Here is a 21,737-nt window from a genome sequence, read left to right as displayed (position 1 = left end):
AGTATGATTTATGCTCATTGCATGGAAAGTAAGATTTGTGTTTTGGATTTATGTTCATGTTTAGTTACAATCAACTTGAGATTCGGCTCTAGCATATATATATATATATATATATATATGTTTGCACATGATGTATTGGTATGACATATATACTATCTCAAGGTATATATTTGCATATGGTGATGTTTCGGTTACGAAATAAATGATGGATGCGTATTGAGTTACAATATGGAATGCGTTAGTTAGTAAAATGTATGCTGTTTTTGTGAGGTATTAAGTGTATAATTGGCCTCAACATGGACATGCATATTCGGCCACATGAAGGGGGGGTTGGTGTGCATGCATTCGGTTAGAGGCAAGCATATTGATGCCTATTCTTGGCTTGGAAAATTCGGCTAAGGAGAGTACTAACTAATGTGTTGAATTCGATTCGTGATTTCGTACACATGTGACTCTAATGTCTAATGTATATAAGGGCTAAGTACCTTGAGCTTCACTTTGATGTTTGAATGAATTGTATTGAATTGCTTGTTGTGATTAAAAATTGTGCATGACCATTGTGTATTTGAGCTAAAGGATGGCCATATGACCATTTAAACTCCTTGTCATATTCGGCCATAAGCTATCATAATGAGATTTTAATAAGTTAAATTTGTGTAAATTAGCTCAAGAGCTTAGAGGACCACAGTTGGATAAGGGAAAGGAAAAAGTGATCGAATAGCCGTCGAAATCGTTCGACAACATCCGAGGTAAGTCTTCGAGTAATGACCCTACTTGAATTATATTGAAATGATTTGTCATATTATGGCGGGCAGCCGAATGTGCGTAGGGACTAAGTTATAAAGTCAAATGAAATCATGCTCTTTGTGTGTGGCTATTGAGCCGAAATTGGAAAGGTTTGATAGATGTTTTGTGTTTGAGCCTTAGTAACGAGAATGAAATATGGATGTGACGTGATTATTGATATATGTGTACATGAGCATTTGAATGATACCCGGCTAAGTCCCGAAGGCATTTATGCTAGTGATTATATCCGGCTAAGACCAAGGCATTCGTGCGAAGTTGTTATATCCGGCTAAGACCAAGGCATTTGTGCAAGTTACCAAATCCGGTTAAGACCAAGGCAATTGTGCTTGTGGTTATATCCAGCTAAATTCCGAAGAGACTCGGTTTGAAGGTGAGCGTTTTGGTGCTGTAATAAATTCAATTAATACGCTCGAAAAACCCATACGATAAGGTATGTTTACATGTGCATCGGAAAAGTCGATCCGTTTGAAATAGTATTCGCTCAATCGACTAACGAATTTTCGGCTCTTAGATAGGTTGATACCTTGTGTGTATATGTTGATGAAGTGTGAAGTAAGTATGATTATGAGAATGTGTATTAATAAAGTGATTCATTTAGCTATGTGAATGTAATACTTTAGTCAAAGCTGATTTCATTACTTGAGACTTACTAAGCATTAAAATGCTTACCCGTTGCTTTGGCTCTCTGTTTTATAGATTTTGCTCGTTAGCTATCGGGTTCGGGATCATCAAGTCGAAGTCATCCACACTATCAAAGCCCCTTTTGGTACAAATTTTGGTTGAACTTTGAAATGGCATGTATAGGACTACTCTTTCGTTTGTTGGCCGTAGACCCTTTGATTTTGTATAAATTTGATAGCCATGCGAAAATGGCTTATATACACTTTGGCATGGTATCATAATCATTTTGTATGTTGTTCATTAAGAGGTATGGAAATGTTTGGAAACGATTAGCCATTGGAATGGTTAATCATGATCATTCCTTGTGCCATGTATGCTAAAAGGGCTAGTTGAATCAAAGAAATTATGAAGTAGGTAAAGGTTACCTTGAAAACAGATGCTGACAGCAGCAGTGATGTGGATGTGAAAAATCACTAAAAATAGTAGGAATGGAATTAAATAGTGAATAAATTATGTAAATGAACCTTGATGAATCTATTTTCATATGGAAGAAACGAAACGGTCATATGAGTTATATGTTAAGAGATATTAAAGTTCCCGTGAAACAGGGCCAGAACAGTTTCTGGATCCCCTGTTCCGACTTTGGAAATTCATTGTAAATTAACCAGAGACAATTAGGAGTCATGCCATATATTTATAGATTCCTCTTTGAGTCTAGTTTCTATAGAAACAAGCGGCATCAGTATTGAAGCCCTGTACAGGGAGATATCCAAGTCGTAATGCGCAAAGGTCAGTATAGTCGATCCCTGTAACAGGGGAGACTTTAACTAATAAACTGTACTAATTGGCCCGACCAAAAATTCTAGAAAAAAATTTTTGGATGGACATATGAGTCTAATTTCAGGGAAAAATTACGAAACTTATTTTCGAGCTTTGAAACTCAAAATATGATTTTTAAAGCGACAATGACGCAGTAACCAGCTTGTCTGGAAAATTTTAAATGGACTGTGAAAATGATTAAGTCAAGTTTGTGTGCACCTTGTGTTCGACTCCGGTAACGGACTCGGGTACGGGTGTTACATGTTATTAGGCCTCTCTGTTCCTAGGATTGATATTCTAAAAGGGTTTTAGGTCCACTGGACACGTGTTTCACTCTGGGTCTCTTGCAGAACACGTGATCTACCTTTAGTGAGCACCTCGGGCCATCAGTGAGCACCTTGGTTATATGCGAACTAAGGCCGTAATCCTTACTCGGTTTGTGCAATATAGATCCGCGAGCTAGACCAGCGAACTCCCCTGCTGTCCTCTCGTGGTTTGCCTTGCACTTAATTGTTCGGTGGGACCTATTCGGGTCACGGGTAGCTGACCCATGTTTTATCTAGGACTCAGGTTGGCTATCATTAATGTATAACAATTTTTAAAGCTTTCTCTTTACTCATTTTCTAGTTTCAAAAAATTCAACCCAAAAATTTCAAGATCCCAAAACTCTAATGCAAACCAAATTGAAATCAAGTTAAAAAGCCATGTTTTCTACTTTAGAAAATCCATCAATTTTGGTCACTGGTGTTTCAATGGTGGCTGCAACTTTACTTTGATTTTTATATTTTCTTGGTTTCTTGGCCCGTGACAAATGAGGAAATTGGGTCTACAATAATAAGGTTAATTAGTTGTTGTTTTTTGTTTAGTTGTAGTTTAAGTTTACTTTTAAATTTTATTTGTAATTAACTTTTTTGTTTGGTTGGCTTGGCAGTTAACTGATGAACAATTATAGGATTTTAGGGTTAAATCTAAATATTGTAGATGAAATTGGAATGATGAAACTTCAAAATGTTATCAAGCTTTCATCTCTTCTTTTTCTTCTTTTATGTCGTAAATGTTGTAGATTAAGAACAATTTTGAGACTATCTTAGAGTTAGATTCTATAATATTCTGTCTGCTTAATTTTTGGTGAGTTTTTGGGGGCTTTGTTTCTACTTTTTAATGTGTTTTTTAGCATCTTTTTGAAAGTTGTACGGTAGAAGTAGGGGAAAAAATCTTGATGTATTGATTTATATGAAATTTTGGTTAGTGAAAAGAAATGTGATTCTTTTCACGAACATGTTAGACCTTTTTTCTATTGTTTTCCAGCTAGTGTTCTTGGCAATAGAAGCCATTGATTTAGCAGTAGACTTGAAGATTTGGTCTTTGCTGAGTTTTTTTTGCGCAAAGAGTGGTTCAGATTCATCTTGGTTGATATTTGAACAAATTATAATATATTTCATTCTCTGCAGTTTTTAATAACCAAATTATTGTTTTGAAATTTTTGGTTTTCCATCTCAACAATGCCATCTAAAATTTGAACTTGAGTTTCTTACTAGAAGTATAATGCATATTATAATTGCACCCAACTCTTATTAGTAAATTCAATTCAATCCGATTTTTTTGGGCAAAAAATTCAATCTCATTTTTAATCCTTATTTGTTACACTTATGTCATATTTCTAGCTTTGTATATTTTATAAGTTGAGACATAACTATCAATTTCATTATTTACATTTGTTCTATTATTTAAATTTTATTTTATCTTTATTACAAAAATTTTATTTTAAACAATATTATTTTTATAATATCTATAATTGATTAGCATATTTCTTAAATAATACATACTCACACATCTTTCACGATTTTTATTTTGGATATATATCACATCAATTAGACAACGATGAATACCGTAAAATAACATACAATCATACCATGATGAACATAAAATCTAGGATAACCCACAAATATCATATTAATGTTTAAATATTAATATATTTTATAATTTTATATCATATTTACAAAATTTAGAAAAAAATACAGCATCCATCATGGATTGCCAACTCTGTAATAGAAACTATCTAAAAAAACATAGCCCAACAACCAACATCAGAGACTTAGTTAAGTAATTGGTGTAAAAGCAGTAGAGTAATCATGGTTTGGATTGGCATTGTTGAGTCTTTTAATCCAGTTATTAAAAACTACAGTGAAGGAAATATGTTATAACTAGTCCAAATATCAATCAAGTTGTATATAGCAGTATTTCCTAGGCATAAAACAAGTGTAGAAGTTGTCTTTGGTAGAGATGACAATGTTTTGGGTTGTTTGATATGGAATTTTAGATGTAAAGTGAAATCATGTAGTGGTAACAACTTTGTCATGTAGCTGTAGCTGTCCACGATTCCACACTATTGCTAAGCTAATGATTATGGTGCTTTTTATCAGTATTTGCTAAAATTATATATGATTGTTAAAGGATAATTGAGTTTATACATATATGATTGTTAAAGGATAATTGAGTTTATACTAAGATTTGAAGATATCTAATGCTTTAATATCTTGTAGTAATGGCTCATTTGCCTTTAATAGTACAAAGTGAGAGGTGAAAAAAAAATTGTTTTGCGTTAACAATATGGTTGCAAATGTGTACAGTTGCGAGTTGGTTCTTAGTTACATTGTGTGACGTCTCTAGCTAAGTATTGACCAATGATTAGATAATATATTTTAGATTTTTATGCACAACGAGATTATGTGAAAAAAACTTGTACATACTAGTGACGAGACCTGTATTGAACAAGTTAGGAAGAATAAAATTACTTTTTTTAAACAATGTGAGATGTTACAAATTTTAGGAGGATTGAAGTCATCAAGGAACATGCTTGTTGATGAGCAAGTGACAATGTTTTTACATATCATTTCTCATCACCTTAAAAACCGAGTTATCAATCATCACTTTAATAAGCCCGAGGAAACCGTTAGCAGATCATTTCACAATGTTTTAAATGCTATCATACGCTTATAATATGTGTTATTTAAAAAGGCAGAGTCAATTACAACTAATTCTACAAATCCAATGTGGAAATGGTTTAAGGTATTGGACTAAGTTCCATATATAGCTCGTACATAACTTAATTGATTTAGATTTAAATATAGTATCCTAACTTGAAGTTTTATACATGTGATATAGAATTGCTTAAGTGCTTTAGACGAAACCCACATCAAGATTAGGGTTCCAAAAGTTGATAAACCTAGATATAGAATGCGAAAAAGGTGACATAACAACAAATATGTTAGGTGTTTATACACTTTATATGCATTTTATTTATGTTCTTCCTGGTTGAGAAGGTTCTTTTGCTGATGGATGGGTTCTTCGAGATGTCATTAGTAGGAGATATGGACTAAAATTTCCTCATGGTAAAGTGTAGAATTGGAGGAATTTGAATTAATTTTTAAGATCATACTTTTTTGGAAAAGTTAACCATAATAAATAATTTTTCTTTTCTTTTTTATAGGTTGTTATTATCTAGTTGATGCTGGTTACACAAACTGTGAGGGATTTCTTGCGTCTTTTAAAGGACAAAGATTTTGTTTGAATGAGTGGTGTTAGGGTTACCAACCAAGTATTCCAGAAGAATTTTTCAATATGAAACATGATTCAGTGTCTAATGTTATTGAAAGATGCTTTGGGTTATTAAAACTTAGATGAGAAACACTTAAGAGTCTATCATTCTATCCTGTAAGGGTGCACAATAGAATCATTATTGCATGTTGTTTACTCCACAATTTTATTCGAACCTATATGAGTCTTAATCCTATTGAAGCGGAGTTGGGAGAATGATTACTTAGTAATGTGATAGGTGACGTTGAAATGAATATCGTAAATATTCATCCATCGGATACATGAGTTACTTGGAAGATGGAACTAGCCAATCAAATGTTCTATGAATGACAAACATTTAGGAATTAGTTTGGTTTATTAAACTTAGTAGAAGGTTAATTTGTTAATGTTTTTTCATGTATCTAGATTACGAAACTTTGGTGTTGTTTGAATTGTCTTTATGTATTGTACTGAACTTGTTGAATTGCAACTTTAATTTATTTTCTTTTGGTTGCCATGTGTTATAATTTTATAAAGGTGTTAGCCTTCTAATTTATAATATTGAACCTAATTTTAATTTGCATTTTTTCTTAAGATAGTTATGTCAAGCTTTTTACAATGAATTACTTCTTCCTAAAATTCTCTAGGAACAGAAAGGAAATGGGTTTTAGAAGAAGATGTTGTGTTGGTTGTCTGTATGGTCGACTTGTACAATGTTAGAGCCTATAACGCAGATATGGGATTTAAGTCCGATTATTTAAATGAGCTGGAAAGAATGTTAGAAAAAGTTTTACTTCATGTTATGTTGAAGGTTAAACCTCATCTTGAATTGAGGATTAGGACATTGAAAAGGGATTGGGCAATCGTTTGTGACATGCTCAATGGAAAAGGCAATAGCGGCTTTGGTTGGGACTAGCATAGATAGATGGTTGTTGCTGAAGATGCTATGTGGAACTCATATATAAGTGTAAGAATTATTTACTGTCTTTTATTATGCTGTTTTGACCAAACTTATATCTAATGTGGATTTCTTCTTTTTCTTATAGAGTCATAAAGCAGCCAGTCAATTCAGACATTGCAATTTCCCTTATTATGACCAACTTACTTCCATATATGCAAAAGATTGAGCCACTGGGAAAAGATGCTCAAACAACTGCAAATATTGTTGAAGAAATAGATGTTGAGGATGTAGTTACTGTAAATAATCTTGAAGAAGAAAACAATTACCATGGATGCGAATATGATGTTTCCTTAGATGAGTTGGATGTCTCGACTACACAATCGCAACTGTCAAAGCCAAACCAAGATGGTTCCATGTCTTCAAAGAAGAAGAAAAAGATTTCTGACGGAAGTGAACAAATTTCTACTTCAATTGCTGATGCTGCCATGTTTTTAGGGGAAAACATACGGATTGTTGACCTTGAATTAATTAGGAGTATAGCCTCTGAGAAAGTTCTTCAAGAAAGTGCCAAAAAATTATATCTGGCCTTATGTGAACTAGAAGGATTAACTGAGGATAAGCGCTATTGTGCGTTGAGTAAAATCCCAAACCATCCAATGCAAATGCTCATTTTCTTTAGTCTACCTTCTTCTGTGCGATTGGAATGAGTGAGAAGATTTCTTTTGGACCATTAAAAATCATGGTTGTGTTTGCGATGTTTTAGTAAGTTTTTGTATATGTAATACTTGGATGGTAAGATGCCATTAGTAGAATGCCACGGACTGTTGTAACTTTTTTTTATTGTAAAATTTAACAAATAGATTATGTCATATAAGTTAATGATATCATGTAATTTTTTTGTTAATGTATGAACATTATGTTTGGATGTAAAATATCATTCTCAAGCTATTTATTACTTTTGATCTTTTACTTTTTAGTTTAGAAGATAATTAAATTATTTGTTTCGCTAATAATATTTTAGCATATTAAATATGCATTGCAATTTAAAAATAATAAAGTAGGCTATATATTAATTTTCTAATATTATATATTATGATTTTTATTAATTCATATTTTAATAATAATTATATTAAGAATGTTATTAAATTATATATTATTTTATTAAATTGTATTTAATAATAGTTATGTTAAGATATGATTAATTTTTTATTTTTATTTTTATTTTTATTAAATTATATTTAATAATAATCTTTTAAAATTTAATAACAATAACAATAATCATCTACCTAAAAGAATTACGCTAAGGGTATTTTGGTCATTTAAACATTGGTTATACAAGAATACTATTACAGCTCTATTCCATTCTATTCAACCAAACAATTGAATTACTGATTACAATTCTATTCTATTACAGTCTTATTTCATTCCCCCAACCAAACGTGATGTTAAAATTCTTCAACAGTGCTTCAAAGAAGTTGAAGAAAAGTCTTGTTTTTCATTTTTGCTTACATGGCTTCTCATGGTTTTAAATTGACCACGTGAATATTTTTTTTAAATCACATAATTCAATTTAAAGAAAATATTTTAATAATTAATTAAACTTCATTTACTAAATCAAAAGAATAGAAATGAGTGACCAAAATAAAAATTTATTAAAGTTTGGTGATTAAAATTAGTGTACAATAATATTGAATTAACGACAAGTAATCAAAATGAGATTAGTTTTTAATGGTAGTGCTTAAAAAGGAATTTTTTTTTTATTTTTGGTATTCAAAATGAAAACTTGTGAAAGTTTGATGACTAATTGTGTAGTTTATCCAATTAAAATACTAAATTTCTAAAATTATAATTAGAGAGAGTAAATTTTACTTCCTATATAAAAACTTATTAACATCGCTCAAAAATTAAATAAGAGTAAAATGGATTTTTTTGGTGAATTATCGTAAGAGGAGAATGAAATCCTAACAACAACATTATTAGTGTGACTCGAACTTAAGTCACATACTTAGAGCGTTAAACACCTTAACTATCAGGTCAACACAGAAGTTTCAAAGCCAATTTTGATAACATTATCCACCTAATTATATTGATAATTGGTCATGCATGGATAATCTTATTAATAAACGAAGTTAAATATATATATTTTTCACTTTTAATTTGAAAAAATAATTTTTAATAAAACAGCTTTTCATAAAATAAATAAATAAATTTAATACTTACGCTGCCGTCATTTTCTTTGTAATTTTCAAAGTTAAGTTGTTTTCAAAAACCTTTTAATATTTAGAAATGAAAGTTATTAAAAACAATTTAAATGATTAAGAAATTTTATCATATGAAATCATAAATATAAAACATAGATATGTATTTAAAAGTAATATATAATAAATAATAATATGTATAGTTTAAAATTAATTAATAATAATTATATATAAAATATGTACGAAATTAAAATAAAAAATATATTTAATTATTTATCATCATATTGTTATCAATCTTCAATCATGTCAAATTAATTTGTGATACTAATTCAATCACAAACATTATTAATATATATAATTGATGATGAAAGTAATAAAGTGTGTATAATTAAAATAAAAATAAATATATCTTAATTTAATAAAAAGATTAAAATACTTTCAAATAATATAACTTAATTTAATTAAAAAATATTTTTACAAATCGGTGACTGAGAGTAAAATAATTCAATAAAACACTTAAATATATATATATATATATATATATAATTGATGTGATTTGTCAACAAATTTGAATTAAAAAGTCCAAGAAAACCAGTGACGACATGGCTGATGGAGGGTTAAGACTAGAAAGGAAAAAGAAAGAGTAAGGGGTGGTGGCAGGCGATGTGGGATATATAAGAAAGCTTCAAAATGCCGAAATTTTCAACTTTTAAAGTAAACAAACAAAAAACGTAAGATTGAAGGTGGTGGTTTGGGAGAGAGGATTACAATCTTGATTTTATTATAAATAAATAAGGCGGTTTGCAGTCTTATAAATTAAATATGAGAATAACCAAACCTAATACACTTTTCTTATTTCCTACTTTGGACCAACATTAATCTTGTTGTTCAAAACACTTTCTTATTTTATGTTGCCTTTGGTTACTTGCAATGTTGTATACCTTTCAAATTTATACAAATATCCCCCATTTCTTTAAATTTCAAAACTATTCAACCATAGTAGAATTATGACCAAATTTTATGTGTTTATATACTTATGCTTATATTTTAAACAAAAAAATATTCATAATTCATATTTAGTTATAATTGTGTTTTTATTTATACATTTTAGCACACTTAAATTCACGTTTTTCTGTATTAGCAATAATGTTCATCGCATTAATCGTTACCCAAATCCTATTTTTCGAAACTAATTAAAAGAATTGTAAAAATAAAAAAATCAGAAAAAATATAGAAGTGTATGTAAATTTCTAAAATTTTAAAAATATTTATTTTATTTTTCTGAAAATACATAAAAGACAAAAATATAGAGTTATATAAAACATGTAAAATGTTTTCTTTATGTATTTTAAAAATAAATATTTTTAATTTCTCATAATTTGATATTTTTCTTCTAATTTTTAAATATTCTTTTGAGGACTTTCTAAATTTTTACTATTTTTATTTCCTTATTTTATATTTTTTAAATTTATTTCAAGAAAAATAGTATTTCGTTGACATGTCATACTTCAAACCATATTTTTTAACACCGTTAACGATTGGGGTAAACTGATAACAATTTGGAAACTTCAAGTACTAAACTGACACAAAAAACTCTTTTAATACTAAAGTGATAATTAGGTACAATTTTAGGGGGCAAATAGTATATTAACCATTTTCTAAACCTCTAGACTCTAAGCTAAGTAATGTTATATTCTTACTTCAACTATTTAATAAAAAATAAAAAAAAGTAGTGAGATAGAGCACAAATTTTACATACTTTGATGTTACTTACCTTATCAATTTCCCAAACTCTCAAAAGTATCAATTCTCAAATAGTAGAGAGTGGAGAGTGGAGACTACTTCAGTCCTTTGCTAGGTGTTAAAATTGAGGTGGAGCTACCCATTGTTCCATTCCTTTTCAAATTCAAAACCAAGCACCCGCTGCCCAACAGCATGTGGATGTTGACTTTACCTCCATTTTTGTATTCAATCTACAAATCCCAAGGTTAATCCTTTTTTTTTTTTTGGGGGGTGGGGAGGGGTAACTGAGACATTTCAAACCTATGTACTCCAAAATCCAAATCAATGAAATCAGCTTTGAAATCTTCTCCCCATGTAGTAAACCATCCATTGTACACCCAAATTTCCTTCCCTTCTTCCTTCTTTTTCATACAGATTAGGTGTAGCATTTTTCACTGTTCCTTTGAATCCCTTCTTCATCCAAAATCTTGGCTTAGAGATTTCAAAGGGCCTTAAGATCATGTCCATCTTAAGCAAGAGTCCAAGCAGCAACATGGGTTCTTCTCCTTTCTTCCATGAATTCAAGAAACAAGCTTCTTTCTTCCTCAAGGAGAAGATCAAAACAGCTCGTTTAGCTTTAACTGATGTCACCCCTGCTCAGCTGTATCTCCCTTTTTCTTTTTGCCTTATTATTTGCTCTTCGATTCATGATTATGTACTGAGTCCGAGTGAAAAGACTATTATTAATCATTTATCTGCAGGTTGACTGAAGAAGCTACGAATGGGAATCCATGGGCACCAAACACCCAGACTCTTGGTTCCATCTCAAGGGCTGCTTTTGAATTAGATGATTATTGGAGGATCGTGGAGATTTTACATAACAAGTTTGTATTTAATTATATTTGCCTTTTAAAATTTTGATGGGATTTTACATGGTCTGACATGTGTTCGATGTTTTGCTTGTGTGAATCAGATTGGGCAAATTTGAAAGAAAGACATGGAGAACCTCTTACAATTCTCTGATAGTGCTTGAACATTTGTTGACTCATGGACCAGAGAGTACGGCAGAGGAGTTCCAGGATGATAAAGATGCCGTCTTAAAGATGCAAAGCTTTCAATATGTAGACGAGAAAGGGTTTGTTTTAAACTTGATCTAATTCTGGTTTTAGTCCCTCTACTATAATGAATTTTTGTATTTAGTTTCTCTGGATTGATTGTGCATAATTTCATCATATTAGTAGCTCCAAATAGATAGCAATCTTAAGTTTGTTGGCATCAAGTTCAGTGTTCGAACCCCATGTTTGGAAACCATTCCCTTTTCCAAACAGAAGTGGAATTTGTAAGCTTGTTTTGATACCAAAAAAATGCTTGAATACACAATTGAATTTCCCTGTGATCTTGACTCAGTGATCATTTCAATTTGGACCTACTAATAACATTATAAAAATATAGGACTAAATAATACTAAATTAAAGTAGAAAGATTAAATCTAAAACTAGAATTAGACCTTTAAATTTCATCAATCATATGTCTTGGAGTTTTATGAATCTAAATATGTACTTTGATTTGCAGATTCAATTGGGGATTAGCTGTTAGAAAGAAATCAGAAAGAGTAATGAAGCTGCTTGAGAAAGGGCCTGTTTTGAAAGAAGAGAGGAACCGAGCTCGGAAGCTAACAAGAGGGATCCAAGGCTTTGGCAGTTTCTCCCAAAGGTCTTCTTCTTCTTCTTCAACACAACAAGCCATTTTGCAAGAATCGTCCAATGCAACATATGGAAGGAGCAACTCTGATTTTAACGACCACGAAAACCAAGAAAATCAGCTTCCCCCTATGAATAAAGTCGATAAATCAGAGTTGAGCAAGAGTTTCAGTAAAGGACATAATTTGCCTGAGAAGCCTAAAGTTGAAACAGGTTTCAAAGAAAACATGGTTCCTTTGAAGGAAGAAGTTCATAACTGGACTGCAACTGCGGAGTGTAATCCACTTTTGGGGAGTGAAAACAATGAACCCAAGCCACCAATCACCATAGAAGGTGATCACCCTTTCAACAACAATGGGAATCAAGCTTCTTCACCGATGCTTCGATGTTGAGAGGTACACTATGCAGATTCTGTTCTTATTATACACTCTTTGAGTGCTATCTTTTAAGCAGCTATATGGTGTTTTGAGCATCTTATGCGCAAGTAAAAAACTTAATTACTTGTTCTTAGATTATATATATATATATATAAACTGAAATTTGTATGTTTATTAGTTCATCAAATCTACTTGACAAGAATGTCTGTGGTATGTAGAGATTAAATGGTGGCTTGTAGCATATGATATATATATATATATATTTATATATGATTTATATATCTAAATTAGCATCTTTTGTTTCAATAGTTTACAAAAGTTGAGATTTACAAAGCCATGAATAACCTAGAGCTTTCATTTTTATAGTAAGATTATGATGTACTAATAACTTGTGATTCCAAATTGCTTAACCGTCTATGCTAACAAAGATTTTTAGAAGGGTTAGAATTTGGTACGCTGGTATTGTAATTTTTTTTATTTCACAAATAATTTTAAAAATAAAAATTTAAAAATTTATCATGTGTCTTTATTTTTAAATATTTTACTATATATTTATGAAACACTTGTCAACTCCTAAAAATTTACTGGTAGTGTAGCAAACATTGTTCATTATTTAAGATTTCTCTTTAAAAAACAAGGAAAGAAGTCAGATGATACCTTTTGTTGAATTTAATTATAAAAGTCGATTGAATTTTAGTTTAATTGATATTAGCATGTTTTTGTTCCAATTTAAAAATTAGGGATTATGAGTAAGAATAATATTGTATAAAAAATATATAAAGGAAAAACAATATTATTAACATAGGAAAGAAATCAGGATTACTTTAAATCAACAATAATTAAAAATACATTTATTGTAAATATCTCCTTAATCATACCACAAAGCGCTTACTAACATTCTTAAATAACCAAAAACAAAAAATCAACCAAAAGGGAGATTTAAAAGAGCATGAAGAAACTAAAGAAAATACAAAAGAGAAAATAGAAGAGAAATAAAAAAAAAATGGCGTTGAATCAAAATCGTTCAAGAACTGCTAAAGGGCATAAAAAAGGAATTTGAAATCTACCATAATCTCTTGTAGTTCATTTTTTCGACTATGATCATCAAGAAAATCTTAGAAATAGAAGGAAATGAAAAAGAGAAAATTTTAAGAGAAAACAGCAATGGTTTAAGAACTTAGGAGCCTGAAATCGTTTAGCCAAAAAAAAAAAAACCAAGACATTAATTACTTTTAGGCCTTTTTGCATTCTGAAGCATTAGAAGCATTTCCTGTGCACGATAGATGGGCCAGATTCATCATACTCTGCCTTCGCAATCCACATCTGCATTACAAATTACAGTGACTAAATCTCTCTGCATGCATGCCCCAAATTGAATCATTTATAACAAAAACATGTCCTAAATTGCCTCCATGATAAAAATATAATGCACTTTTATGTTAACTGCAAATGCATTTAGTCCAGACCTGACAGGTCGGCTCAATTGGTGGTCTAAAAATTTCAAGGTCATTTAGATCCAGGTCATTATAGGTTTAGATCATTTCGAATTCAAATTATTTTGGATTGAGTTTATTTTCCGTTGGATTTATTCAGGTTTGGATGTTAACTTTTTACAATCAAATTGAGTTAGAATGGATCTTGATTCAGGTCGATTGTGTGTCTAGTTTTCAAGTTTGGGCTCAGGTTGTTAACTTTTCAGGGTAGTATTGGATGGGAACAGATTTGGGTTCAAGTTCATTGGATCAGATTTCGGGTTCTAAGTCAGAATTAGCGGGTCTAATTTATTCTGAAATTGATCTTTCAGTTTATCATTAACAACAACTACATGAAGTCAATAATACCTGCTGGAAAGTACTGAGAGATGCTAAGATGGAGCCTCCAATCCAGACACTGTATTTCCTTTCAGGTGGAGCTACCACCTTAATTTTCATGCTGCTTGGGGCCAAGGCTGTGATTTCCTTGCTCATTCTGTCAGCAATTCCCGGGAACATTGTAGTTCCACCACTAAGAACAATGTTTCCATACAAATCCTTCCTGATATCGACATCGCACTTCATTATAGAATTGTATGTTGTTTCATGAATGCCAGCGGCTTCCATTCCGATCATGGAAGGCTGGAAAAGGACTTCCGGGCAACGGAAACGCTCAGCACCAATTGTGATCACCTGGCCATCAGGCAACTCATAGCTCTTCTCGATGGAAGAACTAGTTTTGGAAGTTTCCAGCTCTTGCTCGAAATCAAGTGCAATATATGCCAGCTTCTCCTTCACGTCCCTCACAATTTCACGCTCAGCCGTAGTGGTGAATGAATAACCACGTTCAGTCAAGATTTTCATAAGGGCATCAGTAAGGTCACGGCCAGCCAGGTCAAGTCGGAGAATGGCGTGTGGTAGCGCATATCCTTCATAAATGGGGACAGTATGACTCACACCATCTCCAGAGTCCAGAACAATACCTACATAAAAGAATTGTAGAGATTGGTTATTAGATATTACGAGCACTAAACATAGATTAATAGATATTACGAGCACTAAACAATCCACATTATGAAAATCACTAAATGGACACAAAATCAATAGAAACAAGACATCAACGAGAAAAGGCAACCTAACTTGTAGTCATTTCACATTTTTCACAATTAATCCACAAGAAAACTCCGGCAGATGATCAAGTTATATGCATGAGATCAAGAGTAGTCAATGGCTTACCAGTTGTTCGACCACTTGCATAGAGGGAGAGAACAGCCTGAATGGCAACATACATGGCGGGAGTATTGAAGGTTTCAAACATTATTTGGGTCATTTTCTCACGATTGGCTTTTGGGTTGAGAGGTGCTTCAGTGAGAAGAACCGGGTGTTCTTCAGGAGCCACACGAAGTTCATTGTAAAAGGTGTGATGCCAAATCTTCTCCATATCATCCCAGTTGTTAACAATGCCATGTTCAATTGGATACTTGAGAGTAAGAATACCACGCTTGGACTGAGCCTCATCCCCAACATATGCATCTTTCTGACCCATGCCGACCATCACACCAGTGTGACGTGGACGACCCACAATACTAGGGAACACAGCCCTTGGAGCATCATCACCAGCAAATCCAGCCTAAAAAGAGTAAAATGCATCACTAGGAAAAGATCATATATAAAGTTAAAGACCAATGTTACTTGGACTTGGGTTTGAGTATCAAATACGAGTATGTACCCGATACAAGTATGGTTATGCACTTTTAAGTTTTCCATGTAATTGTAAGATTTTGGAGGTAATAACCTCATATCCATGTATGAGACAACAGGGCTGTGAGGAAAAATAAAAAAATACAAGCAACATAGCTTAGAACATCAGACGGTGAATCCTAACTGCATACCTTAACCATTCCAGTTCCATTATCGCATACAAGTGGTTGAATATCCTCACCGTCAGCCATCTTGTGCCACCAGCTGAAATGAGGGGAAACAGTCACAATTCAACAAGCATGATTTTTTTGAAAATCATTTATATGCCATGATATAACACCAAAGCATCCCCGTTCATCGGGAAATTGGAAAGATTCAAGCAAAACATAATGTGGGAGAATATTCATAGCCAACAATAAAAAAAGTCCATCACAAACTTTGTGTTCAATAATACTATGATGAAACGGAAGAACAGAATTCATTCGTGAAAATCACACAATTTTATCTTCTTCAATCATCTTGATTGATAAATAAAAAGAAAAAGTTATTCCATGAAATTAATGGAAATAAAAACAATAAATCATCCTATATTCAATCACTAGAGGCCAAAGAATCATAAATTATCCAAAAATCCCGATCAAGAACAAAAAAAAAAAAAAAAACCCTAATTAGTAGACGTATACAATTCCTACGAATTTTTCTCAATGCTAACAGTATATGACTAAACTTTTAAATTTTGATTTATTATCTATTTTTAGGATATTTTGTTGGTTGATTAGTATCTTTTATTGCGTTTTGATTTATTTTAGATATTTTGTTGGTTGATTAGTATCTTTTATTGCGTTTTGATTTATTTTAAATTCTGTTAGATGTTTATTGCTCTATAAACACTCTAATTTCAATCAATAAAAGCATGCTTCATTTTGCCTTATTCTCACTTTCTTTAAATGCCAAATGAAAACCGGATCGAAAACCAACAACATGAGTATTACATGATAAACAGGAGGAATATTGAAATATACGCTTACTGCCTTCTTTCCTATTTCCTATATTTTCTCACGAACCAAACAGAGAATCATCCTAGATCCAATCATTAGATGCTAGAGAATCATAAATTATCCAAAAAATTTAACTAAAGATCAGATAACACAAATCTTACAAAATTAACACAATGCCAAATGGCAACTAGACTGAGAACCAACAATATATCGCATTACGTGATGAAACAGGAACCAAAGAAAAGAGAAACAGAAAATTTACCAGCGCCAAAGCAAAAGGAAAATGAGAGAAAGATGGATGTGAAAGCTGCCCGCCTTCAAAAAAATGAAATGGCAAGTGCAAAAATGATAGAGACCTTTTGAAATTTAAAACGAATATGGAAACTTTAGCACTAGTTTTAAAACATTTTACCGGGTCCTTCGGTTGCATGCTCCTTTTATGGTTTATAAGGAGCGCTTCCACAGTGCTCCAAACCGGTAAAACCGTTTCCAATCCATCCATTTCTTTTTCTATTTTCTTTAATTTCTTTAACGAGTATTTTCACTTCAAATTTTCAATCAACAATAAAATTTTGGTTAAACTATCCCGTTAGTTACCCTCAAATACACTCGTTCCTATTTTGGATACTTAATTTTTTTTTTGTTAATTTAGACACTATTGTAGGTATTTTTTTTAATGATATTTTGTTGAAAAAATTACAAAATAAAAAAATTATTCTCTTAGTCCCTTTAAAAATTACAAAATTTTAAGTTATACCTTAAATTCTCCACTATCTCTTCCATTTCCTCAGATCTCAATAACGAGTGGTTGTGAGTTTTCTAGCCATTACTTTTCGAGCTCTATCATGGCACAACCACCACTATCAATCAACCAATGATTCAATGTACTGACTGATGATGGTGGTTGTGTTGTGACGGAGCTCGAAAAGTAATGGTGGAAAAACTCACATCCAGTCAGTGTCAAGATCGAAGGAGGAAACAGAAAAGATAGTGGGGGATTTAAGGGATTAACATAAAATTTTTAAAGGGACTAAAAGAATAATTTTTGACTTTATAATTTTTTTATAGAATGTCGTGAATAAATGTTGATGTGGCAGGTTCAGTTAGCATTCCATTAATGAGATAACAATTGAGTGACAATTTTGAACAAATTTTCTAATAGTAGTGACTAAATTGACAAAAGAAAAATTAGAGTAACCAAAAAAGGAATAACCTTATTTTAGAGTGACTAAAGGGATAGCTTATCCTAAAATTTTATAAACATTTAATATATTAAATTTAAATGTCATAAATATATATATATATTAAATTTAAATTTAAACTACCAATAAATGTTGGTTGCAATAATAAGTTCATTCACTCTCAAGGGGAGAATAGGGTTCGAGTCTTATAACATTGTTCGATTAGGCAACCTCGAACTCTAAAAATAGACCATAAAAACAGACATGAAAATAAAAAAAAATAATTAAACTTAAATAGAACTCATTAACAACTATAAAAATGATGCAAGAAAATAAAAACAAAAATAACATCATAAAAAATTTGCTCTATAGAATGAATATAGATTTTTGATAATTTCTCAAATTATTTATTCAAATAATAGTATAAATATATAATTCAAATTTAAGGTTTTATAATTTTATGAGCACCTGTCCCAAATTACATTTGAAAGAGGAAAATTGGGTTTGTAATTCCATGTAAATTAATTAGGTGACTAAAAATTGTATTAACTCACACATAACCCCAATTGTACTCCTTAATTAATCTCTTTAGTTTTAAAATCTTTCACAATTTCATTTTTGATACATTTATTAAGCTGTTTATAAATTTTCCAAACCTCAAATTAATAAATTATTGTAATTATAATTGTGTATATAATACTTTAAAATACATAAATTAATCATATATTTTTAATTGCTTATAAATATGGCCTTTTTTTAATGTTTAAAATAATACAGTTTTTATGCTTCGTGTTGGATTGATTTAAAGTATATATTTCAAGTCTGTATATATTTTGTACATTAGAAATTTAGTCCTTTACTTTTAAACTTAGGTGTAGTAATTATCTCAATTTTTAAATTTTTCTATTAAATTCATTGGTATGACATTTTAAAAAAAAATATTCACTTAATAGTCATATAACAATAAAAATAATGTTATATTGAATTATAAATGTGTAAATAAAAAATTAAAGTATATAAATTAAATATTAAGTTTTAGTATTATAAAGAGTCAAATTTGAAATTTGACCATTACCTTATAACATAAAAACAAAAGAAAAACCCAAAAAAAAAAAGTGTCAAAGGGACTAATTAATAATATTAAAAACTCTAAGTACCAAATTATGTTAAAAATTAAAATATATAGATTAAATCTCTAATTTAAATATATTAAAAGAACAAAACTGAAATTTAATTTTTTAAGAAAAAAAGAACATGTGGTGAATGCCACGTGTCAGAAGGAAAGTCCTTCCTTTAATATATAGGTATATAAATTACTGAAAATTAAAATTTTTATTATTAAGGCAAAGCCCAATGCAGTAGGGTGGACATTGGCTGCCTTTGCCCGATAAATTAAAGGAAATTAAGGACCAAATCCGTTTTTAAACAACATCCCAAAATAACTGAAGCCACGTGGAATTATTAAATAAATTAATTTAATTTTATACTAATAAAAAGTATAAAAATAAATTTTAACATATTTAACATTTATTATATTCTTTTTATTTCAACTTCAAATAAAAATAATAATTGCAAAATTAAAAAACCTCGACGGACCATACTAACAGAGAGTGAATTAGTAATTAAAAAATATTTGATAAGATGTGAAAAGATAAAAAAGATTAACATGATCAAATTATAATGTGTTGGCCTTAGTTGGATACCTCTACCACCTTACCTCATCAAAGATGTTGCCTTAGAAGGATAAAATATAATATTTATAATCTCTATATTTTACTTAGGTTAAAATAGAAATTTCTTTTACTTAGGTTAAAATGGAAACTTCTTCACCTTAGTTTTCAAGATTAAACTAGAACCTCCCCGAAGATAATATGTACCTTTGGGTTGCTACATTTCAATGACAAGATATAATCTTTACAACTAACAATATTTTATTTAGACAAAGATAGAAACATTTTCCACCTAGCTTTTAAGGCTATACTAAAACCCCTCTTATTTTACTAAAATATGAATGAGTAAACAAAAAAAAAAAAACCTCTAATAAAGTGTTTACAATCCTCTCATTGTACAAATCTTTGCAATAAAACTCTCTAAAAGATATTACAAGAAAAAGAAAAGTAAATAAAGTTCAATAGAATTTTCTCTTGATTTCTTGAAGTGTTCTTGAAATGTATTTATAGTAAGGAATGGATTTCTTATTCTTAAAGTGTTTAAATTAAAATGCAATAACAAATTGGGAGATATAAATACCTAGACATAAAATATTTATACTTTTGATAAAACTAACAAGTAGAAAATAACGGTACCAATACCTTAAAAGTTAAAATAGATATTAGAACTTTTTAAGTATCGATACTTGAGTATAGATATTGATACTTAGTCAAGTATCAATACTTCACCCTTTTATAAAGGCATCGTCTTTTTTTTTTTTTTCAATTTTTATAGGTTTCCCTTTTCATTTCAGAACCCAAACCTCACTCTTTTGATTTTGGTATGTTTGGTGGAGATAGGATTATAAATTAATAGGCGTGATGGGGAAGGGAGAGGAATAGCTTGATGATGGTTTTGGTATGTGGTGGAGAGAGAGAGAGAGAGGAGACCAACACCCTTTTACTCTCTTCTTATTCCTTGTTTTATAGAAGGCAAAGCTTTGTAAAGTTGGGCAAAGAGTGGCGTGTGTACAGGCGATGTAATAAATGGGTAAGGGTACCAATAAGGGCTGGTCCTAACTGGGTTCCCAACCCCAAAATTTAAAATCTGAATAAATTATTCAACACTCTCCTTTTATCAACCGTATTATGAGATAAAAGAGAAAATATTGTATGAAACAGAGATATTATCTATTTTCAATAGTTTAATATCATATCATCAATTTCATCTTAAATTTTGTGATTCTCATTTGAGTTTAATTTTTTAAGATAAAAATATTGATGTAATATTAAATTATTAAAAAGAAATACAAATAAGGTGACATCATTATTTAATACAATCTTTTTCCAAAAATAGCTATAAAGATTAGACCGAAAGCATTTAACTCAACATCCCAAATATTTTTGAAAAATCATTTCCATTCTTAGCCAAATATTAATGTAGCTTTACTTTGATTCAATAAATGAATATGAATTTAAATGAAATGATTAAGAATTACAAAATCTTAGACGAGAATTCAATTAAATTATAAATCAGATATAAAATTAGTTTTATAAATTCCTTTTAAAATTAATTCCAATTATCAATTTGTTCAAATATAGTATTCCTATAAATGTACATGCCAAATTTGGTTTCATAAAATATGTTAGTCTGTGATATATACTATAAAATATTTTCATTTAAAATATGTTTCTGAATTAATTTTATTTTACAAGAATGTAAAAATTTATAAAACTTTTAGCATGTAATTTTATAAAATTAATATTCATTTTAAAAGAAATTAGAACTATATTTATAAAATATATTTTTAAGATATTTTATCAAGTCATGATAAAAATTATCTATAAGAACAAAAGTGACATTTCATAAAGTAGTACATTAGATTTATATGTTCAATATTTTTGCCTACCAAGTAATTAATTATAATTTTGGTTGAAATTAAGGTATCTATTGCCAGTAGCAAAATTTTTTTACTGTGAATATTTTCCGAAGAGGTAAATAATTGACTATGAAA

General features: G+C 30.3%; 2 protein-coding genes across 2 annotated transcripts; one reads left to right on the top strand and one right to left on the bottom strand.

Annotated features, from left to right (window-relative positions):
- The first annotated feature begins 10,935 nt into the window (after positions 1 to 10,935).
- On the top strand, positions 10,936 to 12,947 carry LOC108480451 (epsin-3). Its single transcript, XM_017783459.2, has 4 exons — positions 10,936 to 11,307; positions 11,406 to 11,528; positions 11,618 to 11,779; positions 12,217 to 12,947. Exons 1-4 carry the CDS (start codon positions 11,165 to 11,167, stop codon positions 12,734 to 12,736), a joined length of 948 nt encoding a protein of 315 aa, XP_017638948.1. The 5' UTR covers positions 10,936 to 11,164; the 3' UTR covers positions 12,737 to 12,947.
- Positions 12,948 to 13,544: 597 nt separating this feature from the next.
- Positions 13,545 to 17,376, bottom strand: LOC108483618 (actin-like). Its single transcript, XM_017787111.2, has 5 exons — positions 17,155 to 17,376; positions 16,086 to 16,158; positions 15,430 to 15,823; positions 14,563 to 15,176; positions 13,545 to 14,044 (listed from the first exon to the last, which is right to left on the bottom strand). Exons 2-5 carry the CDS (start codon positions 16,143 to 16,145, stop codon positions 13,979 to 13,981), a joined length of 1,134 nt encoding a protein of 377 aa, XP_017642600.1. The 5' UTR covers positions 16,146 to 16,158; positions 17,155 to 17,376; the 3' UTR covers positions 13,545 to 13,978.
- Between the last annotated feature and the right edge of the window lie 4,361 nt (positions 17,377 to 21,737).

This window comes from Gossypium arboreum, chromosome 1 (genome assembly GCF_025698485.1).
Source record: "Gossypium arboreum isolate Shixiya-1 chromosome 1, ASM2569848v2, whole genome shotgun sequence".
Classification (NCBI taxonomy): domain Eukaryota; kingdom Viridiplantae; phylum Streptophyta; class Magnoliopsida; order Malvales; family Malvaceae; genus Gossypium; species Gossypium arboreum.
The sequence above is the reverse complement of the archived record's forward strand: the minus strand, read 5'-3'. Positions and strand labels throughout refer to the sequence as shown.

Excerpts from the sequence above, each read along its gene's own strand:
- LOC108483618 (XM_017787111.2), bottom strand. The coding sequence starts at position 16,145 with ATGGCTGACGGTGAGGATATTCAACCACTTGTATGCGATAATGGAACT. Across the intron at positions 15,824-16,085 it reads ATGGAACTGGAATGGTTAAG|GCTGGATTTGCTGGTGATGA; the intron begins GTATGCAGTTAG and ends TACTCTTTTTAG. Across the intron at positions 14,045-14,562 it reads CTCTCAGTACTTTCCAGCAG|ATGTGGATTGCGAAGGCAGA; the intron begins GTATTATTGACT and ends TTTGTAATGCAG.
- LOC108480451 (XM_017783459.2), top strand. The coding sequence starts at position 11,165 with ATGTCCATCTTAAGCAAGAGTCCAAGCAGCAACATGGGTTCTTCTCCT. Across the intron at positions 11,308-11,405 it reads GATGTCACCCCTGCTCAGCT|GTTGACTGAAGAAGCTACGA; the intron begins GTATCTCCCTTT and ends ATTTATCTGCAG. Across the intron at positions 11,529-11,617 it reads GTGGAGATTTTACATAACAA|ATTGGGCAAATTTGAAAGAA; the intron begins GTTTGTATTTAA and ends TGTGTGAATCAG.